Source organism: Diabrotica undecimpunctata, chromosome 2 (genome assembly GCF_040954645.1).
Source record: "Diabrotica undecimpunctata isolate CICGRU chromosome 2, icDiaUnde3, whole genome shotgun sequence".
Taxonomy (NCBI): domain Eukaryota; kingdom Metazoa; phylum Arthropoda; class Insecta; order Coleoptera; family Chrysomelidae; genus Diabrotica; species Diabrotica undecimpunctata.
The window spans coordinates 9,552,741-9,579,052 of NC_092804.1; the positions used below are offsets into that span (position 1 = coordinate 9,552,741).

Here is a 26,312-nt window from a genome sequence, read left to right on the forward strand (position 1 = left end):
CTTCTAAAGTTAGATTAAAAAGTGTTGTTGATAAGGCATCCCCTTGTCTAACTCCATTTTCAATATCAAAGGCCTGCGTCATATCTCCATCTATTCTCACCATAGCTTTGGAACCCTCCAGAGTCATTCGTATAAGTTTAACCAACTTATTGGGTATCCCTAACATAGATAGTTGCTTTAACATCTTTTGTCGATCTACTCCATCAAACGCCTGTTTGAAATCGATATACAAGTTGTAAATAGGTATTTTATATTCAACACATTTTTCATGTATACCTCTTAACATATGTATTTGGTCTATAGTTGACCTCTTTGGTCTGAAGCCACATTGGTATTCACCAATAACCTCCTCCGAAAACGATTCCAGGCGGCTATATGTAATTCCTGATAATATCTTGTAGATGACATTTAAAACTGTTATGCCCCTATAATTTTTGCAGAATCGTTTGTCTCCCCCTTTGTACATAGGAAGTATGATTCCCACTTTCCAATCTTCTGGGATGACTTCTAGTGTCCATATGCGGTCGATTAGTTTGTGGATACGCCTCCATAGCGCATGTCCACCATTCTTTATCAGTTCTGCAGTTATTCCATCTGTGCCAGGTGCTTTGTTATTTTTTAGATGTTTTATGACGTTTATCGTTTCTTCCAATGTTGGTTGCTCAACTAGTTGTTCTGCTGTGTGGTGAATTATCTCTTCATCTTCGTTTTGTTCTTTTTCTGGGTTTAACAGCTCTTGAAAATGCTCCTTCCACTTTTTCATTATTTCCTCTTTCTCGCTGATAATTGCCCCATTTTTGTCCTTGCAAACTGTTGATCTTGTTATGTATCCTTGGGTGCATTGCTTGATTTCCTTGTAAAATTTTCTAGCCTCTCTTCTGTTATTATAATCTGTAATTTGTTGTATTTTTCTATTCAACATTTCTCTCTTTTTCCTTCTGCATATTTTCTTTGCATCTTTTCTGAGTTCTTCATATGCCTTTCTATTCGATCGGGAATCCCTTTGTAGACATTTCTGTCTAGCTATATTTTTGCTATTTATTACTTGTTGGCAATCTTGGTCAAACCATTCCTCGTTTCTTTGGCTTGAGGTTTCACCTAATGTTTCCTTTGCCATATTTGTAATTGTCGTTTTGATGATATTCCATTCTTCTTCAATGTTGTTTTGTTCTCCTCTTTCATTTAATATTACTTTTATTTTCTGCTGGTACTCATTCTTCTTTTTAGGATTTTTAAACATATATGTATTCCATTTTCTTTGTTTGGCGCCTTTCTCTTTTCTTACCATTGATATTCTTTGTTTTATCTTCGATATAACCAAGAAATGGTCCGAATCGCAATTTGCGCCTCTATATGTTCTAACATCTGTTACGGAGGTTGCCCACCGCTTAGATATTAATATGTGATCAATTTGATTAAATTTATTAGTACCAGGTATCATCCAGGTTCTGAGAGCCCTGAGGTACTCCACTAACCAGTCTTGTGAGAAAGATTCGCCAACTCTAACTTTAGAATGTTGATCTGTCAGGAAATCATCTATCCAACGAAATAAAATACCGCGAACACAGAAATGTTCTAGTTTACGTAGAAGTCTGCGATTGTGTACACGGTCAAACGCTGTAGAGAAATCTAGATAAACAACGTTGGCCGGCTGCGAACTGTTAAGTGATGACGTCCAGCCGTTAACACGATCTAGTAGATTTTTTCCACAAACAAAAATGTTTCCAAAGTAAAATGTTCGAGGAGTCAAATAGGGAAATATAATCTATTTGTATAATTCCGACTGCTAACTTCTTATAATATAATATTATGTTAGTTTACTTTGTTACAGTACTTAAAATCTTTTTAAAAAATACTTACAGTGAATTCCTATAGAATTGTTTACAGTTTTTGTCTAACAATGCTTTTATCCGATTCCTATTTATTACACTATTACTAGATTTATGCTCCTTCATTAGTTCCTGAAAATTAATAATTTTTAACAATACTTAACGTTGATTATACTCGATTTGGAAATACATGATAGAACAGGTTTTATGATAGAATATTACGACGGTATTTATACGGAACTCTTCAAATCATTATCACTACATTCGCCATTATCATATAAAGTTTCCAGAATTTTTTCCTATGTTATGACTTTTTTCACTTTTATTTCTAGTTTTACTCAAAATACAAACATTAGTAATGTTTGCATTTTGAGAACGATTTCCGAAGTGGAAATTGAAACGTCAATAAACGTACTTTAACCTTTAATTGTGGCTTATTCCCATATAAATAGTAATTACTTTAACATGCCACAAGAAAATAGCTTGAGAAAAATATTAAGACACTTTAATTCGAATAAAAAATCCTTTCTAAGCAACTTAAGATGAGTTTTATTGATAATATTGTATGCCTGAATAGATTATGTATATTGGTTTATTAATATTAGTGCAATTTTTAACACAAGAAAGTTTTAAATAATTTTGAAACTCTTCGCCCGTGATTAATGATACTACGTTAGGGATTGTCGGCTCTGTGTCATAAAAACTGTCCTATTATTATTAGTATTATCATTAAACGAAGTATAATTGAAAACATTTTATTGTTTAATGTTTATTATCTACTCCGCAATCTGCAAAATACAACTAATAATATACAGCTTCTATACTTACATCAGTAGATGCATGCCCGTCTGGGATACTCTGAGAAGAAGAAGATATTGAGACCATTGAATCGTTCTTGTGGATCACATCACCAATCTTCAAGTTGAGTGAAGATAATTGTCCATCTGCTTGCTTTTGAGATAACGTTAAAAATACTTCTTCCAAATTGTCCGTATTAAATTGTGTTAAAAGAGTTGTGGGAGATTCTTCAGCTAGTAATCTTCCCTCTCTCATCAGTCCAATCTAGAATACAAGTTAAATAGTTTTGCAACTAGTCGATTAAAAAACAAGTGTAAGTAACAAAGGGCTAATAAAATTATATTGAAATTTCGCGATGCTTCAGGTACACGGAAGATTTTTTCTATGAACTAGTATTGTGTAGATGATCCTCTTTTAGCAAATTTATCTGCTTTTTCTTTGTCACGTATTTCTTGGTGAACTGGCATCTATACCAGTGTGATAGTGTTATAACTAAAGCTCGGATTATAGGCAAAATGCCTTTTTTGCCTATTATAATTGGTTTTTTCACTTTTTGTCTTTTTTCGTAAATTCCGCCTATTTGTGCTTTTTTTTTTAATTTCATGGTACTACCCATGATATTATTCTATTACTAAACCATTCTATAATAAAATTTTGGGTCAATAATAAAATATCAATGGTTTGTTTATATAACAGATTTCTAGTAGATGTACCTGATCGAGACTTGAGGGTTAACTATTTGGAAATCCCTAAGCTTTATTAGTTTATTATCAGTTGTACAGTCGGTTACTGTATCAGAGTTTAGTCACAAATTGCTATATCCTAGTTTAGTTTTGTTGCGTATACCGAAAAGCAAAGAACACGTTTTAAAACGTTTTAGACATTTGTGTGAAAAGATGACATCTAAATTAAGGCTAGGGATCGCACCTTATTCGGAACTTTCTCTAGAAGGAGATGGAGCATTTTGTAAACCATGCGGCAAATCGGTAAGTTTTATTTTTTCTCGTCCCACAACATAACTAAATTCTAAAGCGGTTTTAGAATTCTAATTATTTTTTTTTTAAATTCTCAGATTTCAAGTAGAAAAAAGTACTTTATTGACCAGCATTGTGGAATCCCACTTCATAAACGTAATTTGGAATAATTAAATTCCTCTAAGTTAGCCCAAATATCTCTGCGGGATAGTTTAAGCAGTTCAAAAAAAAAGGAGGAAGACGCATTTAAATTTGATTTATGCCAGATGATGATTGCATCCAACATTCCTCTATATAAAGTTAATAACCCTAGTTTTAAATGCTTTTTCGAAAAATATCTTAATAAATCCTTACCGGACGAGAGTACATTGAGAAAACATACTGTGGAAAAATGTTATGTGGAATGAATTTCAAAAATTAAGCGGGAGTAAGAGGGCAATTTTTTGTATATTATCGTGGATGAAACGACAGATGTATGCGGCAGGTATATAGCTAATTTAATGATTGGAATTTTGAACGAAAACTTTGCGAGAAAACCTTATTTAGTTGCCATTAAAGAATTGGAAAAAACAACAATTTAACAATAAGTCGATTTATACAAGATAGTTTAACAAACCTCTTTTTACCCAACGCTATACCAGTGAATAAAATAGTTTTAATGCTTTCAGATGCTGCGGCATATATGTTAAAAGCTGCTGTCAATTTAAAGATTTTTTATCCTAATTTAATTCATTGCACTTGTGTAGCCCACGGGGTAAATAGAATTGCTGAAGAAATAAGAAATCTGTTTCCGTTGGTAAATAATTTTATAAATTTTATGAAAAAACTTTTTGTAAAGGCTCAGTTGAGGGTGCAAATATATAAAGAAAGACTTCTCGGTGTCCCTTTGCCACCTAAACCAGTAATTACAAGATGGGGAACCTGGCTCGAAGCAGTTTTTTTTACTTTGAACACTGCAATGAAATAGAATTAGTTATGTCAGAATTTGATGATGATATTTCCGAAGCCATTCGGGAAGCAAAAAAAATATTAAAAAATCCCAAATTGAAACAGGAACTCGCTTATATTAATGACAATTATAAATTAATAGTTACCACAATTACCTTATTAGAAAAAAAAAAGAGATAAATTTATGTGAGTCAGTAAAATTAATAGATAATTTAAAGACGAAAATTAAATCGGCACCTGGAAGTAACGGTCAATTAATTAAAAAAAAAATGAAATATGTTTTCGACAAGAATGAAGGTTTTTCGTTTTTATCTAATGTTGCTAAAGTTTTGAATGGGACATTTTCCGAGGAATTTCAAATTATGCCAGATTTATTATCCGCTCTGAAATATGCTCCAAGTACATCTGTCGATGTCGAACGTTTGTTTTCAGTGTACAAATTAATTTTAAGTGATCGAAGACATAGTTTTAAGACCGAAAATATTGAAAAACATTTAGTTGTTTCTATTAATGATAAAATTTTAAGTGGTTACAATGTTTAATTATTAATTTACAGTTATTTAGTTACTAGTTTATTTATACCTACTAATATTATGATTATGATGTGTAAATATACCTGCCTTTAGTTAATATTACGTTAATTTACTTTGTACAATAAATAATAAGTTATGTTCCTTTATTGCCTATATTTTGGCTAAATGTTAATATTCCTGCCTTTTTTAATAAAAATATTTGCCTATATAGGCGCCTTTTTCTTCAATTTTTGTTGCCTATAAATCCGAGCTTTAGTTATAACCCACTAGTTTGTCGAGTTTTTCTCGGCATTCTCACGTTAGCCTACTTACTGCATACTTCATTGAGGCTCGTGAAAGCTCATAGCTGCTGAATATTGAGACGGTAGCTCTATTAGACAACAAATTCAATAAAAAGCAAGTTTAATGTACATAAAAGTATATTTAGATAAATCAATTAAAATTAATTTCTATATAATATGTACATACAATAAAATAACAATATGAATCCTAGTGAATAAAATCGAAGGCGCTACAGTCCGCTGGTAATAATATTGGCGATACTTGGAAGGTTAAGGCAAAGGAGGACGTTCTGGTCAATATTCAAAAGCCGGGAAAGATTAATTAATATTTAGTCTAGGTTAAATGTGATCGATCTCTCGCTACTCTATAACGAATAAAATAAACATATACACATCCACACGTACATTTTAGTCTATGTGCCTGCTAAGGGCCACACTCCTTTTTAATTATGATAGGTCCACTTAAGTTTTTTTTTATATATTTTGGGCTGCTGATTACAAATTTTGAATCTACATTACTGACTGTAATAGTTCAGCTTTTATCCGCTAGTCGTCACTAATAATCCGCCATTTTTAAATCCACATTAATTTACAAATTATTTAGTTGTCAAATCTTCTTTTCCAAATCTGTCAAATCTGTCAAATCTTCTTTTCGTTTATAATGTGTTCAGCCATTTCACGAGTGTCAGATATCGTGCGTCATTTTTATCCTAAATAATTTACAAATTATTTTTGTAGTCCAGTTTTTTTTTTTTAACTTATGTATTCACGTCAAATCATTAAGTGGACAAGTTACTCTAGTCGTCAGAGACGAAAATACCCCTGAACCTCCAAAAAGTATACAAACAAGCTGAATTTTGCTGGAAATGTCAATTTTGGGACACCAAAAAAGATGCAAAAAGTTTACCACTTTTACGGGCTTCTTTTTTGAGGTCCCAAAATTAACATTATCTGATGACTGGACTATGTTATGAGCAAAATAATGAGTTTGATGGTCTTGCTCTGTTTGAATTGTGTGCAAAAGATGGGCTAGATGCTTAACTAGGTTTTGCGAAATTTAATTTGGTTATAAAACTTTTTGAAAAAAGCGCCTCAGAGTATGTTATAAAAATATCGATATCTTGGCTAAAAATAAACCTACAAATATTTTCCCAAGCTTAAAATGTTCCCTTTAAGTTTTTTTATCATTACTGTGAATTCAAGTATAAATTTTTATTGTTCAAGTTTGCTTAAAACTCTTATAAACAACTTACGATTTTTTTAAGTAAATTACAACTTCAAACACCTACAACTTTAACACCAATAAAGATAAAGTAAATTCATATATTTGTCTGAAAGTCTATAAATTAAGCTTTAAAGTAACACTATGTAAAGCTCATTTGCATGCAAATTAACTGAGTTATGATCCAAAAAGCTTCTAAAAATACTTTTTACTAATTTCATAATATCTCGAATTGTACTTATTTGATTAAAGTTTAATAAACACCATTTTCTTCGTTTTTTTTTAAGAAATTTAAAAAATTTTATAGCTCGTTTAGTTTACGAGCTAGAGCCTTATAAACAATTAAATTGTTTATAACAATTTCTTTGCCACTCGAATCAAAATCCACTCTCAAAATTTGTAATCAGCAGCCACAAATACATGAAAAAAACTTGGGTGAATCCATCAGAATCAAAAAGGCCACGGTGAGGGCCTCTAGACTATTATATGCTTAATCAGATAATCTCCGTACTACAATGGGCTAATCATAAGGTAAGATTTGTTCTTTATTTGTAAGTATTTTAGATTTAGGGCCTGCGTAGCGCAAGCGGTAGGATGCTTGTCTCGCACGCCGGTGGTCCGGAGTTCGCATCCTACCGCCGGCAAGAACAACTAGACATTTTTAAAAATGTCTATAGGCCCCAGGTCGACTCAGCCTGAATAAAATGAGTACCTTGGGTAAAACCAGGGGTAATAATAGGCGGTTGAAGCGTAGCACTGGCCATGTTACCTTCCTTGTATACCGTAGGCCTTAGATATAGCAGACTACCCTGCTATACTCCCAAAGCCGCGAAGCGGTATAAAACGGGAGACTATTATATTATTTTAGATTTACCTTATGAGCTTCTCGACATTCCTCTATGTAGTGAGTAGTGATTATGACGGATATTTTATCTTCTTTCGTAATTTTTACCAAATAAGACCAAATCCTAAAAACATAAGTATTTCAGAGGATAGTATATATCTGATATCAAAGCTCATTAACAGACTTGTTAGTAATAAGTGTATTATAAAGAATGTGGATTAGTTTTAGAGATATTTAAATGCTTCTGAACAACTTTATTATCTTTTAATCGATCTAACTCTCAAAAGTGAAGCTTAAGGTTCTAGAATTATCAAAAAGATGAAAACCATGGTTATAGCTAGAAATCTTTTTCTTCTTAAGCTTTTCTTTTTTCAGGGGTTGCTGTTCTCTACTCTTCGTCGCCACTCATTTTTGTCCATCGAGTGTTCTACACCTAAATCCTTCTCTCTCAAGTCCTTTGCCATACAGTCCTTCCATCTTCTCCTCGGTTTTGCTCTACCTCTTTTTCCAACTACCTTTTCGACTACCTTTTTGACCTGCTAACCTTAAGTCCTCCCTCTTCAATAGCCCTTCTCCAACACCCCGACTTCTACTCCAACATTTCTTTGTTCTCCTCTACTAACACGATATCATCAGCAAAGATCATTGACCAAGGAGCCCCTATCTTACTTTCTCTGTCAGTACATCACTAACAAGATTAAATAAGTAAGAGTGAAGAGCCTTGATGCAAATCAACCGTTACTGGAAAACTTTCGGTCAATCCGACAGCAGTCCTTACTTTGGTGAACGCTTCCTCATACATATCCTTCACGAGCTGCGTACTCTTCAGGAACCAATTTCTATCTAGTACATATTTTCATACATCTTCATACCTCTTGTCTAGGAACTGTGTGGTTGCTCTAAAGTTCTCTACCAAATATTCATTCTCTTCGACATTAACTTTATCCCTCTATAGTTCTTACAGTCCTGAATGTTCCTCTTATATTTATACAATGATACCATCACACGCATTCCATGCATTGGGCATCATTTCTTCCTCATATATCCTACTTATAATTTTCCACAAAATGTCACCCCCTTTCGCTCCTAGAGCCTTCCAAACCTCTATAGGTATTCCATCAGGTCTTACTGCCTTACCGTTCTTCGTCAAGTCCTTTGATGACTTTTCTCTTCCTTTAGCAATTCTGTAGAACCTTTTCATTCCCTCGGGTATTTCAAGCTCTTCATACAGCTGTGCAGACGATCTCTTCTTAGCAGTAGCTACACCTTCTTTCTTTTCGACCTGCCATACCTGCTTCTGGCCTCTTTTGTCTCTCCAACATTCTGTTGCACCTCGTCATTCCACCACCAAGTTTCTGTTTCTCTAGGAGGCCCTTTACCAGATGTTTTTCCTAGCACTTATTCTCCCACTCGCACCATAACTTTATTATTAGCTTTCCAACAGTAATTTACCGTATCTTTTTCCTTCCTCAAGCTCTTCAAGTATTCTACTTTTAAAGACTATTGCCAAATTTTCCTTTATATTCCTCAATATTTCCTTTCCGCCTCACCTTTATCTTCGTATGCACTGTCACCAGTGGGTGTTGACTAGCTACAGACTCACCCTTTATCACTTTACAGGTCGTCACTTCTTTTAGCTGACTTTTTCTGCACCGCACAAAATCTATCTGACTTTATCTTTCCTTGCTACTATTGGTAACATACTAGTCTTCAGTCTTCATAAAGAACGTATTAATGACGGAAAAATCCCATGCTACTGCAAAGTCAATCACACTATTTCCTTCATAATTTCCTATTCCCATCCCCAAACTTCTATGATTACAGATAGAAATGATTATCCAAATTCAAAGATGTAGGTAACTGAAGAAGAAATTAAGCAAGTTAAGTAGTTTAAATACATGGGTTATATATTAAACGATCGTTGGGATCCTAAAATTGAAATGAAGAGAATCGCTGAAGGTATATTTGCTTTCTTAAACCTTTTTAAGTTTCTGACTGATCGTAGATTGTATTTCATCTTCGAATACAACGAGATGCTTAAGTATTACATTTGGTGTATTCATCATCATCATCATTGGCTTTTACAACTCTTTGTGAGTTTTTGCCGCGTTTACTATTGCCTTCCATTGATTCCGATCCTGTGCTATTATGTCCCATGGCCTTACTTCCATCTTCTCCAGGTCTTCCCTGACTGCGTCTTTCCACCTTTTTCTAGGCCTTCCTGTCGATCTTCTACCATCTGGTCTTTCCCAAAACACATTGCTAATCAGTCTGTCGTCATCACTCTGTACCACGTGGCCTGCCCATCTTAATCTATTGGCTTTTATGTATCTTACGATGTTTCCTTTCCCGAAGAGAGTCTCTATTTCATTGTTGTATCTGCTCCTCCATTTATTTGTCACGCTGTTCCTGCAAGGATCATATATAATTCGCAGGATTTTGCGTTCCCATACTAATAGCTTATTGATTTCTTTCTTTCTCGATGTCCATGTTTCACTTCCATATGTCACTGCTGGTCGTATTATGGTTTTGTACATTTGGATTTTGGCACGCCTTGAGAGAAGCTTTGACCTCATTAGATGTTGAATGGCAAAGAATGATTTATTCCCCGCCAGTATTCGTATTTCAACCTCCCGTTCTCCTGTGTTTTCACTGGTAATTGTTGCTCCTAGGTATTTGAATTCTTTGACCACCTCAAAATTATGATCGTTTATGGTAATGTTTTGTCTTATTCGCTGTCGTTCCCTTTTTGATACGACCATGTATTTAGTTTTTTCTTCGTTTATTTTCAGGCCTACGCTTAGTGTTGCTTCTTCAAAGTTCGATACTATATCCTTAACTTCCAGTGTTGTCTGTGCTACTGCATCTACATCATCTGCAAATGCGAGAATAATCTTTGCTCCTCTGGCAGTTATGTCTGGTTTGACTCTGGTATAGATTTTTCGCATTGCATATTCCAATGCTAGGTTAAATAGTAATGGGGACAGCGGGTCTCCCTGTCTGAGTTCGGTGCTTATGCCGAAAGCCTTTGAAGTTTTGCCTCCTATTCTAATTTGTGCAAAGGAATTGTTGACACACATTCGCGCAATCATGGTCAGCTTCTTTGGTACGCCTAACTCCATCATTGCACTCCACAGTTTTAAGCGATCTATGGAATCATATGCTTGTTTGAAATCTATGAAGATCTGGTGTACTTCTTTATTATATTCCCAATACTTTTCTAGCATTTGTCTGATAGTAAATATTTGGTCGATTGTTGATCTTCCAGGTCTAAAGCCGCATTGGTAATCGCCAATAATTTCCTCTGTATATGGCAGTAATCGTTTTAGTACAACTGAAGCTAATATCTTATATGTAGTACCGATTAGTGAGATTCCCCTGTAGTTGCCACATGTATCCTTTCTGCCTTTTTTATGTATTGGCACGATAATACAGCCACTCCATTCTTTTGGCATTATTTCTTGTTCCCAGGCTTCTTTCATTAATTGGTGTATTTTAGTTCTAAGTTCATGCCCTCCTTTTTTAATCAGTTCTGCATCAATATTGTCTAGTCCCGGGGATTTGTCATTTTTTAGGGTTTCTATCGCCGTGATAATTTCTTCCAGGCTTGGCGGGGGTACTTCTATCTCGGCCGTTTGGTACTCACAATTTGCTTTATTTCCATCCGCGTCTACCTGGACATTTAGAAGACTTTCAAAGTATTCAGCCCATCTTTCGATTATTTTATTTTCAGCTTCGGTGTTCTGTTTGGTGTATTCTGTTATATGAAATGGAAGTATGAACATAAAAGATATTATGCTTAAAATGTTTATAATATTATGGAGAAGAAAAGATGGGGATAAGAGAGGCCTAGAATGTAAAAAGACGGCATATTAACATCTAAAGTGCCAATCAGAAATCAGGACATTGCCAATAGGAAAGAATGTATAATTATGAAGTGCTACATAATTCTGCTAAAAATAAAACAATTTTATCCTATCTGTCTAACATCGGTAATAAAACACAACTCTGTTGCACTCGTCATCTGATTCTTATATCTCTGTTGTGTGCTTTATTTCGATTGTTGCTATTTGGTGCCAACACAGTTTGACATAATTCTGAAGTGTGATTCTATAGGTTTCAATATTATGACAAAACATAGACTTGGTGGTAAACTAGTGTGAAAATACTACATCCAAATGATGTAGATCTTTATAAGAACATAAAATAATTGGTATTTTTAAACTTACTTTTCTCTTAGAAGCGGGTCAATACCCACTGTTGGTTCATCTAAAATTAGCAACTTTGGTTTGTGAACTAAGGCTACCGCTAAGGATACTCTTCTCTGCTGTCCGCCACTACAGTTCTTTATAAACCTTAAAAATTAAAGCAACTATAATTTCTTATACATACATATATATATATATATATATATATATATATATATATATATATATATATATAAACATATAAACAGACTATGATACAATTATGATATGATTTTATAGTTACGGATATTTATATTGTAGAATAAAGAAACTGATTTAAAAAATGTTCTTAATTAAATTCACTAGCAAAAAAAAGACGATCGTTTTAAAAATTATAAATTTATTATCTTATGATAAAGAAACACACATCATCATCCTTATAATTGACTTGACTATCATTTATGGATCTTGATCTACTCACAGAGTAGTCGCTACTTTTGTCAATTTCAATCCTCTTCTTTAACTTTTCTCCATCTTCTGATCCTTAAGATCTTAAGATCTTCCTCTACATCATCAATTCGTCTACGTGGTCATCCTCCACTTCTTCCGCCCTCTAGGTTTAACAATGACCATCTCTTGTGTTCTCATTATATGACATACTAGCAATATGTCCAGCCCATCTTAGTCTCTGTTCCTGAAAAAACTTCACAATATCTGGATCTGTGTATAGCTGGTATAATTCAAAGTTATATCTTCGACACAATAGACAATTTTCATTTACGGCCCCAAAAATCCAATTTTCAATTTAATTAAAAACATATTTGGGAAAATTTGAGATAAAGTCCAGGAAATTAAAATAATTGTCAAGAATAAAACTGTTTTTTAGCATTAATGATTTGTATTGTTTATTTCTTCTTCTTATGGAAACTTTCCTGGCCACATTAAGTGCAATATGAAAAATTAAAAAGTTCTCATGTCAAGCTTCATGTAATTTTGTAATTTTTTTTTTCATTGGTTTATGGCATTACATTGAGGGCAATCAGCTGTGTCATAAAAACTATACTATAAACAATTTTCAAATAAAATATACTTAATGAAATGTTTTATAAGAACATCTAATAAACTCTAAGATTAAAAACAAAATAAAAGTTTATATGTTTTATTAATTTTGTCAGTAGGAGAATCAGTTACTTGCATCATTCCCTTCAATATCTGTAAAAAATGGCGTTTTTCACTCAACAAAAAAATAAGGCCAAAGATTAAATATACTTATAAACCAATCAATTAGAAGGAAGAAAAATTTAGTAAACAATTGTAAATAGCAATTCCGATATAAAAAAATGTATAATTACCTATTGTCGGGTGGTAAATTAAGAAACTCTGACAATTCCCTAAGTCGTTTTTCTATACGGCTTTCCTTCATGCCAAAGATTCGGCCAAAATAAAAAATTGCATCCCTTACTGTAAATTCCCCCACTAGTGCTACATCCTACAATAAGTATGCCATTAAATAATACATTTTTATTGGTTGTATCCGGATAATACTATAACCAGTTTTATTTAATAAGGGACATTTTTAATTGTTGCGAAGAAAGTTGCTTAGAAATTTGACGGGAATAACGTAGTTGATAAAATTTCGACAGTAAAGCTAAAGCATTTTAATCTAGTTCAGTTTTTAGCAGCAAACTGTCGTGTCGACAATTTAGAACACAGCACAAAGTGTGTACCCTAGTTTTCCTCAGATTACTTTCTTCGTATTTCTGGAAAATTTGTAGGAAATCTACGCGACCTATCTGGATCGTATCCATCATGTAACTATACCTACTTTCATTAAGCGATGCAGGGCGTATAAACAAAGATAAATTTAACAGATGATTGTTAAAGATGTTCCAAATGAGTCTACTCGTTCCGATAAGTAACAGTATAATTATGACACTTTATTAATTTTTTTATTTTCTCAACTATTAGTGTTTATTGCATAGTATATAAATTATTTTTATCATTGAATACATAGTAAGTAAAAAAATAATCCGATTTATAAAATTAATGAATATTTTATGCATACATGCAAGTAACAGTTCTTCGAGAATATTTACAAACTAACCCAAATGTTCATCTTTATTTCGTTATTGCCGACGTCGTCGGAACTCATACAGGTTCGGACACAATTTAATTTCGGTAAGTATTATATTTCGGTATTGAAATTTTGTTATTTGAATCGATTTGTGAGTATATTTTTAGTCATCTTGATGGTTAAAGGACAATAAATTATATTTATGCTGTTAATGTTGAATTAGCAATTGTTTGTTGTGCGATTTAAAACTATTTAAGTATATATTTTTATTTGTATAACGACCATATCTATATGTGATTGTGATTACTGTAACAATAACCACGGATTTCAATAACTGATATTGAAACCAAAAATGTCCTCCACTGATTCTGCTGATGAATTGGTTGAAAATACATTGAGTCCTCCTCGAAAACGAAGTAAAAGAAGCCCTCTTAGCGTTGAAGTTAAAGAAATCATTTTAAATGTTTTTAAATGTGAAAGACAAGAAAATCCCGGGTTACTGGTTGAAGATATTGTGAAAAAAGTGGCTAATAAAGTTGGAGTTTGTGATAGAAGTGTATTTACGGTGATAAAGGAATACAAAACGAATCATCAATTCGCTGGACCAAAAGTATGTCTGACCCGGAAAAAGAAGTTTGACAAAATTGATGATTTTGACAAAAATGCCATTAGAAGACTGGTTCATAATTTTTTTATGAGCAACGAAATACCCACCGTTGATAAGGTTTTAAAGAAGGTGAACGATGACCCTGATTTGCCAAACTTTTCGAAAACCACATTTTACCGAATATTGCAAAAACTTAATTTTCAATATAAACGTAGGGAAGAAACGCTCTTTTACTAGATAGAGACGACATTGTGATGTGGCGAAGAGAATATCTTCAAAAGATAAAAGCTTATAGAGAGGAGAAGCGGAAAATATATTATCTGGATGAGACATGGTTGAACGCTGGCCATACAAAGTCTAAAATATGGGTAGACACTACAGTAAAAATATCAAGACAAGCTTTTTTGAATGGATTAACAATGGATTTAAAAAATCCTTCAGGTAATTTATTACATTACTCAGTGCTCATAAAGTTTTTTTGACATACATTTTTGCTTATAATGTTTTATAATTATATATATATATATATATATATATATATATATATATATATATATATATATATATATATATATATATATATATATATATATATTATTTCAACATTATTGAGTAATGAGTATTTTTTTTGTTATTATTATTATGAAACTTTTTAGAATTGTACAAACAACTAAGTATAGTAAAAATTAAAAATAAAGCTTATATTTTTTGTAGGAACTCTGTACATAAAATTGTTGGCAAAAAAAAAATAAATTCCTGGGTTTTTCGCCCTATATAAATGGTTTCTATTATCGGATATCAACTAAAACAATCAGGTTCTTTGTCGAGCACTTTTGCAAAATTAAAATATAAATGTTGTATTTTATAAGATAATATATTATTCTCTAAACAAAAAGATAATCCCAAATGCGGCCCTGTTGCAGGTCTACACGTGGTAATGTTTACATCTCCCTGCATCGGTTAATGAATTTTACTATAGTATCTTACGACGGTAAATGCGTCCCCAAAACGCTCCGTATAGGTTTTGAACCACGCTAACAATGCGGCGCAACTACGGTCACGTATAACTTGAAAATTGCAACAGCATTAGCGATGGTATAACAGTTTCCTAAATCCGATATAAACATAATATTTAACAATTCCTATTAGGTAAATTTTAAAATTATTCTTACTATACACAACCAACTATTCTTACTATTTTTAATATTAGCCTCACATTTAAATAAACAAGTATACCAATACGTACTTGTGGCATATATCCAATTTTATTTCCCGGTACATAGCTATCCTTAAGTCCTACTTTGTTATTTAAAACCCATATTTCACCACTGTCGACCTTTTTTCGCCCTACTAGTGTATTTAACAACGTGGTTTTACCACAACCACTAGCTCCCAGTAGTCCATATCTGAAATAAAATAAAATAAATGTTTAATTATCTTTAATTTTGTTAAAATTGTTAAAATGCTCAAGGTACTTATTATTATCTCTTACATGTTTACACTTTTAATCCAGTGCTCTGGTACAATAACTACAACCCGTGTTTCTTCTTCCTTTTCAATGGCTCATAGGGGACGTCCTTAGTCCTATATGTCCATAGAGGACATATAGAACAAATGTGATTAAGATATACCCAAATAACCAACTGTCGGTCAATAGGTATAGCATTGGGAGTAATCTGGATCTCAACAGACGTGGACCAAAGAAAACCTATACAAAACCAAAACACCAAACCGGGAGAATCAGCAAAACCCGAGTTTTGACAGTTACCATCAGTTACCATCCTGATGTTTAACTACACTTTAGTGCAAAACAATCGACTCAAAAGTGATATTTGAGGTTACATTTTCTGTTTTAATGTAAGAAGTATGATCATAAAAAGATGTCATGTGCAAACAATAACTTTATTATTGAACTTACAAAAACTGGTATTGCATTATTTGGAAGACGCGTTATAAAAACAATATGCAATACGAACAGAGTTTCCTAAATATTCATCATTGGAACTAACGCAAGAAAGACGTTATGAACAGAGAAATCATCAATTACAAACTGAATTTCTTTATTTTTCAGTATTTGATATTATCACCCCTACTCCTAATTACACTTTCCAATCGATTTCGCATGGATCGGATGACTTTTATAATAAGGCATTGCTTCCCATTGATCATTAAGCTCAGCTCTCGATTCCATTATGCTCCTTGATGCATGATTCATGTCCTAGACCCTTCGTTTAAGCTCATCCCAAACATGCTCTATTGGATTTATGTCCACGCTCAACGCAGACCAATTTATTGTAGGTATACCGATCTCAGTCAGATAGGTGATGGTGACTCATGTGGTATGGCATCGTGCCTTATCGTGCATTAAAATAATGGCGTCACCAATAAATCCCGCGTATGGAACCACATGTTCCTCCAAAATGTCTCTGATATAACGATCCGCCGTTAAAACTCCTCAACGTCTTCCACCAGGCACGAAAACCAACTCGGTTTTTTCATCCATGGAAATGCCTGCCCAAGACATAAAGAACCGTCTTCATATGACACAATTTCTCGTATACAACATTGAGCAAATCGGTCTCCTGGCCTTCTATAGACTCGACGCCTCTTGTCGTTGCCATGTAGGTATATCCTACTTTCGTCGGAGAATAATACCTGACTCCATTGTTAGTCGTCCAAATCCAGATGTTCTCGAGCAAATTCTAATCGCCTTTTCTTCTGGATTGCAGTTAACTTTTGACTCGTAGCTGCCCTTTTTGGTGTCAGGTTGGCTGCCTTTAGTCTCCCTCTGACTGTCCAAACAGTGGTAACTACACCTCGGACCTCGCTAAGCTCTTCTTTGAGATTAGCACCAGTTAAATGTCGATTTCTCAGGGATTTCGATACAAGAAATCGATCATCTCTCTGTTGTTATTCGTTTACGGCCTCCTTCTTAGTGGCGGACATAATCAGCGGTATCTTGGTACCGACGATACACTCGGGATACAGCAGATTGGCTTAAATTTAGTCGTTTTGCCACGGCCCTCTGACTCAGGCCTTCTCACAATAATGCTACTGCTTGAGCTGCTTTGACGAATGTGGTATCCATTTGTAATGCAGTTGCGAACTTAGTGACTTATGTATTAGTGGGTTTGCTATGGAAATTGATACGTACGATGTTAACCGAACGCGTTAAGTCGGTGCGTGTCGATTTAAATGAGCCAAATTCTAACCCCCTCTCTACGTGTTGCATTATTTACTTGTAATAAGTCATCGGATTCACCAAAAAACAAAACTTTTTTGAAACTCAATAATGAGGTTAATGATTATACACTAAATATTTTTAAATTTACACTTTTTAGGTTGAAACAAGAGACATACTTTCGCAAAATAATTTTGAGTCGATTATTTTGCACCCAAGTGTAGATCGAACTCCTATCAGTTTCATAAACAAATGTTGAGCGCGGAACCCTGAGGGTAAACGAATATATAAAAAATAGTCGACTGTGATATGGTGGGAGATATGAGGGGCCTGCGGGAGGGAGCAGACTTGACTGGGGTCTTAATAATATGGCTAGATTCCCCTTTGTCTTCACGCTCGCCCTAAAGAAACAGACTAATAAAGCAGTTATTAGGATCCTAAATTCACAAAGAACACGGTGATATAACATTTGAAAAACGATCTAAAAATTATGCAGACTGTGAAAATTTGTACAATCTAATTTAGCTGATTTTGCAAAAAAATTAAAAAGCCTAAAGAACTCAGAGGCATTCAAAGGACATCGTGGCTCAAGAACATTAGACCTTGGTCAAGAGTGTTGACCCTAAATATATTCGGAGTAGCTTTTAACAAAGTTACGAGCACCACAATGATTGCCAACATCCATAGAGAATAGGCATTAACAGAAAAGAAAAAGCCTAAGGAAACAAAGTCAAGACCTTAAGATGGGAGACTAGCGGTTGAAAAAATCGGAAGATCAGGAAGGAGGGACAAATCTTAATTTACACGATCGACAAGATCTCTTATAAAGTATTGAGGGCTGCTTTTCAAGGCGTAGTACAGATTCGGAAAGATATTGCTATAAGAATGTTCGATACAGCTTTACTAAAAGAGTCCTGGGTCTAGCAGGTCCAAATACAATATTATCATTTATTATATAGTCAAATATAGTCCTAAAAGAAACGGATGGTAAAAAGAGAAAAATCAAAGAACCGGCTCTGATTATGCTAAATGAGACCAATTGTGTCGCGAATTCCTCGGCAGAATGTAGTAGGATCTGGTTACCCATATTGAAAGAGGAAGTTATTAAAAGGAAAATACCAGTATTGGTAAGTCAGTAACATATAGAGAATACATCATTTATGTTTTTAAAATAACAAACATATAAAATCGGAATTTGGTGTTTATTGAAGGTAAACTAAATGCACGATCAAATACTTACCATGTCGGGATAGTATTATGAGGTTTTTTTCCTGGTTTTTCCCTCATAATTTACTATGGAATCACTAACAGGAGAATTTTACTGTCATCATGGCATGCATTTGTCTTTTTAAAGACGAATTACATGTTATGATCTTTTCTGACGGATATTCTCAAGTTAAAGTTGATTTCATGTAATCGAATGAACTACCTTATAAGTAAAGTCGTCCCAGGAACGCAACTCAACCATATTGGCAATATCATTTTAAAGTCGTCTACTTTAAAATGTATAATGTATGTCTGAATTGTCAATATAGATGAGTCAGATAAAATTAAATTATTAGAAGAATTTTTCACTAAGTAACAAAAAACAAAATTTGTTTAATTTACTAATGTTTGTATTTTGAGAACGATTTCCGAAGTGGAAATTGAAACGTCAATAAACGTATTTTAACTTAAAAAAAAGAGTCTTTAACTGAATATCCCTAACTGAATAATAATTGTCTTCTCTCCTTCATAACTTATTTAATTAAGTACTATAAAGTGTACACGCATACCAAAAATAGATCACCTGAGAAAGGCACTCTGTTGAAACAGCTGCAGTGATAATATTTAATAATAAACTTTGTGGAAGTTTTGAAAACCAAAGTTTTCAGTGTTTTTCAGTGACTGGACTGGATCAACGGGTGTAATGCGAATATGCACCTTCTGACTTGGGAGAAACACCAATGAAAAAGTTTAATCATTGTTACAGTTTTTTATGGAATAAGGAAACTTTAATAAGTATTTCCTAATTCCAATATGAGGCAGGTTAGTATAATCAGAATTGTGAAGAGAGGCTAACAGAACTTTTCAGGGTACACTTTACTGAGTCTAAAATTAAACTGATACTACTAGACACATGGCAGTAGACTAGACTGGAGACCATAATTTATGGTTTCGGGGAAAACAAGCTTATAGTAAAAGAATTGGTAAATCAGGACAAAATAAAATGAGCAATAAACACATTTGACCCATATAAATCGCGAAGTCCGGACATAATGTATCCAATATTTCTACGCAAGGGAAATTAGCAGATAGATCAAATAACCAAGAGAGCGGTTCCCAGACGCACTGAAAAAATGCAACAAATAAAGACTTACCCTTAATCCCTCCAAAACGCAATTAATTTTATTTAAATCCCCTCACAGCAATGATGCTGGAAGGAACCAGATAGACCTCCAAGGAGTCCTCTTGATTGCAGAAACTAGGTACAAACAAAGACACCCTAGACAGGGTAAAAAGAAAAGCTAGACTCTTAAGAGCGCTGTCTGGAAAACTCTCAACTATCTCCAATAAAACTCCTACAAATTGCACACCTACAAAACTTTTATCAGGCCTACCATCGAATGCAGGGTGTGTGTCTACGCGTCATTAAATCCTCGTCAAACCAATGCCATTATGGCAACTGATAGGAAAATTCTTAGAAAATGCATGAGAAAACGTGTAGATTATCCGTTAGCACTAATTCACCAAACTACGAACACATAACATCAATAAAGGACAGAGTCCGAAGTCTTAGCAAAAAATACGTTCTCCGCACCATAGCTGGCTGCAACAACAGAGCTTAATAAATTTTAGACTCTGTCACCGTCGAGGGCACATACTTACTAGGCTCCGTTTCCTCCATCCAAGTTTCTACACTTTACTCGCAAGGGACTTCCTGATGAGTACAACGATATCCTCAAAGCAACTCCCCTCAAATATTGCAGATAAATTAACTGCACGCCAAAAACGCTAGCTAATTCAAAGCCGTTCCTAGTATGACTGGTAACACCGGAGGTACCTTCTGCTCATGGCTTGGTTGGCTATTCTAAATTCTTCCTCATAGTGCTCCTTTTCTACATCACCACCATCTAAGCCCCCGCTGTATTGCCGCATACCACTCCAAAATAACACTATTCGCAACTAACGTTGTTCGCCTTCCTCAAAAGCTCCCGCAACAAAAAGGAAGCAGCCCTTCTTGGAGAAGCGTAAGTTTAAACAAGGTTCTAACGTTCAAAAATGTTGGATTTAATACCAGATAGATTATATTGGATAAATAATATATATTGGTGGTAAAACCAACAATTACATATGCATAAGTGATATGGTGACCAAAGGTGCAACAACAACGTGCGATCCTCAAACTAAGATTTTGGACAAAACCTTCTTCTTATGGTGCCGTGCACCTATAGTGCGTTGGCGAATTATCTTAAGGTCAGACGTCTGTCTTTTGCGGCATGCAAAAGTTCGCCAGTGTTAGTTACGCCTGTCCAGTTCTTTATATTTCGCAGCCACGACATTTGTTTGCGACCTACTCCTCTCTTGCCCTCAATCTTTCCTTGGATAATTAGTTGAGGGATTGCGTATTTTTCCCCTCTCAGGATGTGGCCCAGGTATCCAATCTTTCGTGCCTTGATCAAGCTGAACAATTCTCTCTCAGTATTTGCTCTTCTTAGGACTTCCTCGTTTCTCACCCTATCTGTCCATGGTATGTGGAACATTCTTCGCAAGGTCCACATTTCGAAGGCTTCCAACTTGTTAATGGAAGATATTTTCAGCGTCCATGTCTCCATGCCGTATAACAATATGGACCATACATAGCACTTAACCATTCTGTAACGGAGATTGAAGGAAAGATTGCGGTTACAAAGTAGCGGTTTAAATTTAAGAAAAGCTTGTCTTGCTTGTTCGGTACGGCATTTTATTTCTTGTTGAGGATCCCATTGGTCATTCACCATCATTCCCAAGTATTTGAATGTTTTCACTTGCTCGATTGGAGCATTATCTACGTGCATTTGTACTCTGAAAAATGCGCCCTTTCTTATTGTCATGCATTTTGTTTTTCCAGCATTTATCTTCAGGCCATATGTTTTTCCTGTGGTGTTTATTTTATTTAGTATCAACTGCATATCATGTTCGTTATCTGTGATTATTGCGGTGTCGTCAGCGTAACGAATGTTATTTATCGGGTACCCGTTGACCTTTATACCACAATCAGTGCCTTTAAGTGCCTCTGCAAAAACATTCTCCACATAGAGGTTGAACAGCATAGGAGACAAAATACACCCCTGTCGCACCTCTCGTAAAATTTCGAATTCCTCTGTGTTTGTTGATTTGTTCAGCCTCACACGTGCCTTTTGATTCCAATAGAGATTCTGGATAACTCTTATATCTTTCTCATCAATATCAGCATTGTGTAGCATTTTTATTATTTTATCGTGTTTTACGGTGTCAAAAGCTTTTTCGTAGTCGAGGAATGTGATGACTATATCTTTTCGTTGGTCCATACAGTTTTGTACCAGGGTATTCAAGCAGAATGATGCTTCGCGCGTCCCGAGTCCCTTCTTGAAGCCAAATTGTGTCTCGCCGCTCAGCTCTTCTAGTTTTCTGAACATTCTTGTGTGGAGTATGCGAAGAAATATTTTAAGTAAATGACTCATCAAGCTAATCAGTCTGTGGTCCTTGCACCTTGTCGCTCTTTGTGATTTAGGGATCATTATGAAGGTTGAACAAAGCCAATCCGTTGGAATGTGGCCGGTGTCATATACAAAACCAGGAATTTAAAATTACACTTTTATATAAAGAAATATTCAATATTTTTAGTTAAAGAAAGCAGTCTTCATAGATACTTGTAAAGATGCTTCTTAGGTAGGGCACTACTATACTCGTAAAGGTTACATATTGTATAAGGCCTATAAAAGGAGTTTTTGTGCAAACACAGTGCAACTGTAGCAATTTTTAAAACCTGGGCGAGGATGCTTAAGCTTGTGGGTTTCGTTCCTATTTTTATTGTTTTAAAAATATCTAAAATTTATTTTCACAACTTCACGTTGAATTATTCTATGAAAAAAACTAAAAATAGGTACTTACATTTCTCCTTTTTCCACAGTCATGCAAAAATTCTTCAATATATCTTTATTCCCGTAACTCTTAAACACATCTCTTACTATCACGGAACTGTTGCTCATTTTCTGCAAAAAAAAATAAAGTGATGTTAGACGATAAAACCTATTGTACGAATAATTAACACATTGTGTTTAAAGTTGTTTGTTTTATTGGAGCTAAGAATAGATTAGACCACAATAACAATAATTAACATCTTAAATATAGTGAAAATGTAAATAGTCACAAATTATTTAATTGATATAATAAATATAATTATCTAAAGTGTTTTTAATTCAAAGAGCAATTCTTTAGAAGCTCTTTTTGGTTGTTCGAAAATCACTTAATTGAACAAATTCAATAAAGCGCCAATTGTTATATACATTACACTATTACACTCTGTTATATAGAAAAGAAGAAAAATACAGTTAATTCTTTATCAGCTTCTCAAGCCAAATTTGATAACACTGCAAATAATCCCTTGGCAAGTCTTTATTCTTTTCCATTTATACCTAATCTTTTTTTTGTATAACACCTGTACGATACTGCTATCTAGTCACAAATGACCGATTATGAGTTATTTTCTGACCTAACTTAATAAACATTTTCTGACCTAACTTAATAAACAACAAATACTTAAATCTAAGGGCTTACCCTATGGCTTACTCTTATTTTATCTATCAACTAATGCACTACAACTAACATGCAATAACATAACAGTACTATTATCTAACAGTAATCGCATAAAAATAGAACGGGGGGTTAGACAAGGAGACCCAATGTCACCTAAACTTTTCAATACGGTGCTAGAACATGCTTTTAAGAATTTGGATTGGATGACAAAGGGAATAAAAATAGATGGAGAATATCTAAACAACTTACGTTTAGCCGATGATATACTTATAATAGCTGAAGATCTAGGTATGGCAAGAGAGATGGTACAGGAACTCGTTGTGGCTACAGAAAGTGTAGGTTTAAATATAAATATCTCGAAAACAAAAATCATAACCAATTTGGTACCCAACCAGAACATCAGTATTGGTGGGAAAGAAATAGAACTCCTAGATAGATATAAATACCTGGGACATGAAATTATGATTGGCAGGGATAACCAGACTCATGAACTGAAGAGAAGAATCGGCCTTGGGTGGGCAGCATTTGGAAAACTGAGAGAAACTTTTAAAAGTGAGCTGCCCACATGCCTAAAGAGAAAGGTATTTGATCAGTGCGTCCTCCCAGTCTTGACGTACGGAGCAGAATCACCTACCTTAACAAAAGCAGCAGCTACCAAACTGAGAGTCACGCAGAGAAGAATGGAGCGGTCCATGTTAGGAATAACTCTGCGAGACAGAATAACCAGCGAAGACATCAGGAGAAGAACCGGAGTGACTGACATCATCGAGAAGATAGCCAGACTAAAATGGAGATGGGCAGGGCACATAGCCAGAATGACAGATGGGCGATGGACAAAGAGGTTATTGGAATGGAGGCCAAGGGAAGACAAGAGAAGCGTCGGTCGACCACCTACAAGATGGACTGACGATTTAAGAAGACTCAATAAAAACTGGATGCGAGCGGCGCAAGATAGACGGGGTTGGAAACATGAGGAAGAGGCCTATTTTCAGCAGTGGACTCTTGAGGCTGGATGATGATGATGACTATTCTCTGCTTTTTACGCTAAACTGTTACACATTTACACTAACTCAAATGGTTTTGTCCTTATGAGTCTGAATCTTCTTTAGTTCAGTGTTGTCAAGAAGCTGGATTGCCTCGACATTCACATGACTATGCAGCCTTTCCGTGACTTGTTGCTGTTCTCTTGATTACTTCGGTCACAGTTTCCATACCCAGGTCCTGGTGGAGGTTGCTGTTACGGATATACCAAGGAGCATCAACAATGTTCCTCAGTACTTTGTTTTAAAATCTCTGGATAATATGTAGATTACTAGCTTTGGTATAGCCCCAGAGTTGGTACCCATATACCCATACTGGCATCAATACTTGCTTGTAAACGGATAATTTATTATGAATGGATAATGTTGAATTTTTTCCAAACAGCTAATACAATTTCTTATATCTAATATCAAGCTCACCAATTTCCTTTTTGACATGGACTTTCCAGCACAGCCTTGCATCTAGGGTGATGCCCATATATTTTGCTGATGTTGCATAAGGAACTTGGGTATCATTTATTCTAACTGGGAATTTTCTACTTTTTATTTGTAAAGTTAGTGTGTGTAGATTTAGTCTTATTTAATTTTATTCGCCATTTTCTTTCCAGGTATGTATTTTATTTACTGATAGTTGAAACTTATCTGTGGCTTCTTCACTAGTGCCTCCTATCGACAGTATGGCTGTATCATCCGCGAAGGTAGCCATAGTGTTTTGTTCGAGCTCTGGGTTGTCACACGTATATAACAGGTACAGGATCGGACCTAATACAGTCCCTTGTGGCACGCCAGCTTTGATCTCCTTATTCGCAATGTATGATTCTAAAATTTTATTCGTTATTCTGTGAACTCGATCTATAGTGGAATGTTTATTTCTGAAATCAAATTGATGATTTGGTATAAGATTTTTTCTTTTTATTGTTGGTTTTAATCTTTTCAATAGAAGTTTTTCAAATAGTTTTGACATCACCGGAAGGAGTGATATTGGTCGATAGGATGTCACTTCATTAGGAGGTTTAGCTGGTTTGGCGATCATAATGACTTCGGCTACTTTCCAGAGTCTGGGAACATATCTCAATCTAAAAGCAGCATTTATTAGGTGTGTCAGCTTAACTATGGCTTTTCTTGGTAGATTTTTTAATAGTCCTCCTGTTATGAGATCGTATCTTGGAGTTTTCTTAGGATTTATATTCTCTTTTATCTCTGTTGATACTTCTCTAAATGATGTCAACGTTATTCTTTCTTCGGTTTGGAATGGTTCTTCCCATCTCAGTTCTTCACCATCATTGTCGTTGGGTTTGAACGTGCTTTCTAAATGATCTGCAAATCGTTCTGCTTTCTGTTCGTTAGTTCTAGCCCAGTTGTCGTTTTCCAATTTGATAGGAGGAGAATGAAACTTCTAATTCGTCATCAAGTTGCCTTGTTTCTCAATGGGACAGCAAGATTAATTTTGTGTTCAAGGTTTATTTTGAAGCTCTTCCAGTCAGTTTTTTTATTAGTCAATATTAGATTGATTGAAAAACAATATATGTATATATATATATATATATATATATATATATATATATATATTTGGTTTTGATATGAATAATAAATAAAACAAAAATATCATAGTCCGATATTTGAATAAGTGTATCTGTTAACTGTAGCTGAAAAAGTATGAATAAATCATTATTTAAAAACTTTTTAATATTCAGTTGCAGTAATGTTCGACAGAATTTTTATTACATCAATGAAATGAAAATGTAGATCCAAGTTTGCCTTTAGGGAATTCTAACATCTAAAACTAACAAATATGATTTGGGTGATAACTTTAAAGACACTATAAATAAAAAATAAATATTTTTAATTACAATTATCTAATTACTAGAAGAACTATCCCGAGCATTATATATATATATATATATATATATATATATATATATACACTCATGGACAAAAATATCGAATATTTTGAAATTTTCCAATTGTTTTTGTAGTCACTATTGTTTGTATTAAAGTATGCCACCAATTCGATACTGCGATGAAGCCCAAGTAGCA

General features: G+C 34.3%; 1 protein-coding gene across 2 annotated transcripts in view; it reads right to left on the minus strand.

The window, feature by feature from the left end:
- LOC140434154 (ABC transporter G family member 23-like) overlaps window positions 1–26,312 on the minus strand; it is a 52,086-nt gene that overhangs the window by 16,655 nt on the left and 9,119 nt on the right. The window contains exons 2-8 of one of the 2 annotated variants that reach the window (XM_072522213.1): window positions 22,591–22,691; window positions 15,544–15,703; window positions 12,969–13,105; window positions 11,659–11,784; window positions 7,460–7,553; window positions 2,658–2,891; window positions 1,861–1,961 (exon numbers count right to left, since the gene is read on the minus strand). In XM_072522213.1, the coding sequence (XP_072378314.1) occupies window positions 1,861–1,961; window positions 2,658–2,891; window positions 7,460–7,553; window positions 11,659–11,784; window positions 12,969–13,105; window positions 15,544–15,703; window positions 22,591–22,688 (950 nt within the window). In that variant the 5' untranslated portion in view covers window positions 22,689–22,691. Of the gene's footprint in view, window positions 1–1,860; window positions 1,962–2,657; window positions 2,892–7,459; window positions 7,554–11,658; window positions 11,785–12,968; window positions 13,106–15,543; window positions 15,704–22,590; window positions 22,692–26,312 lie in introns of those variants that run through there. The other variant, XM_072522214.1, reaches the window with a different exon arrangement.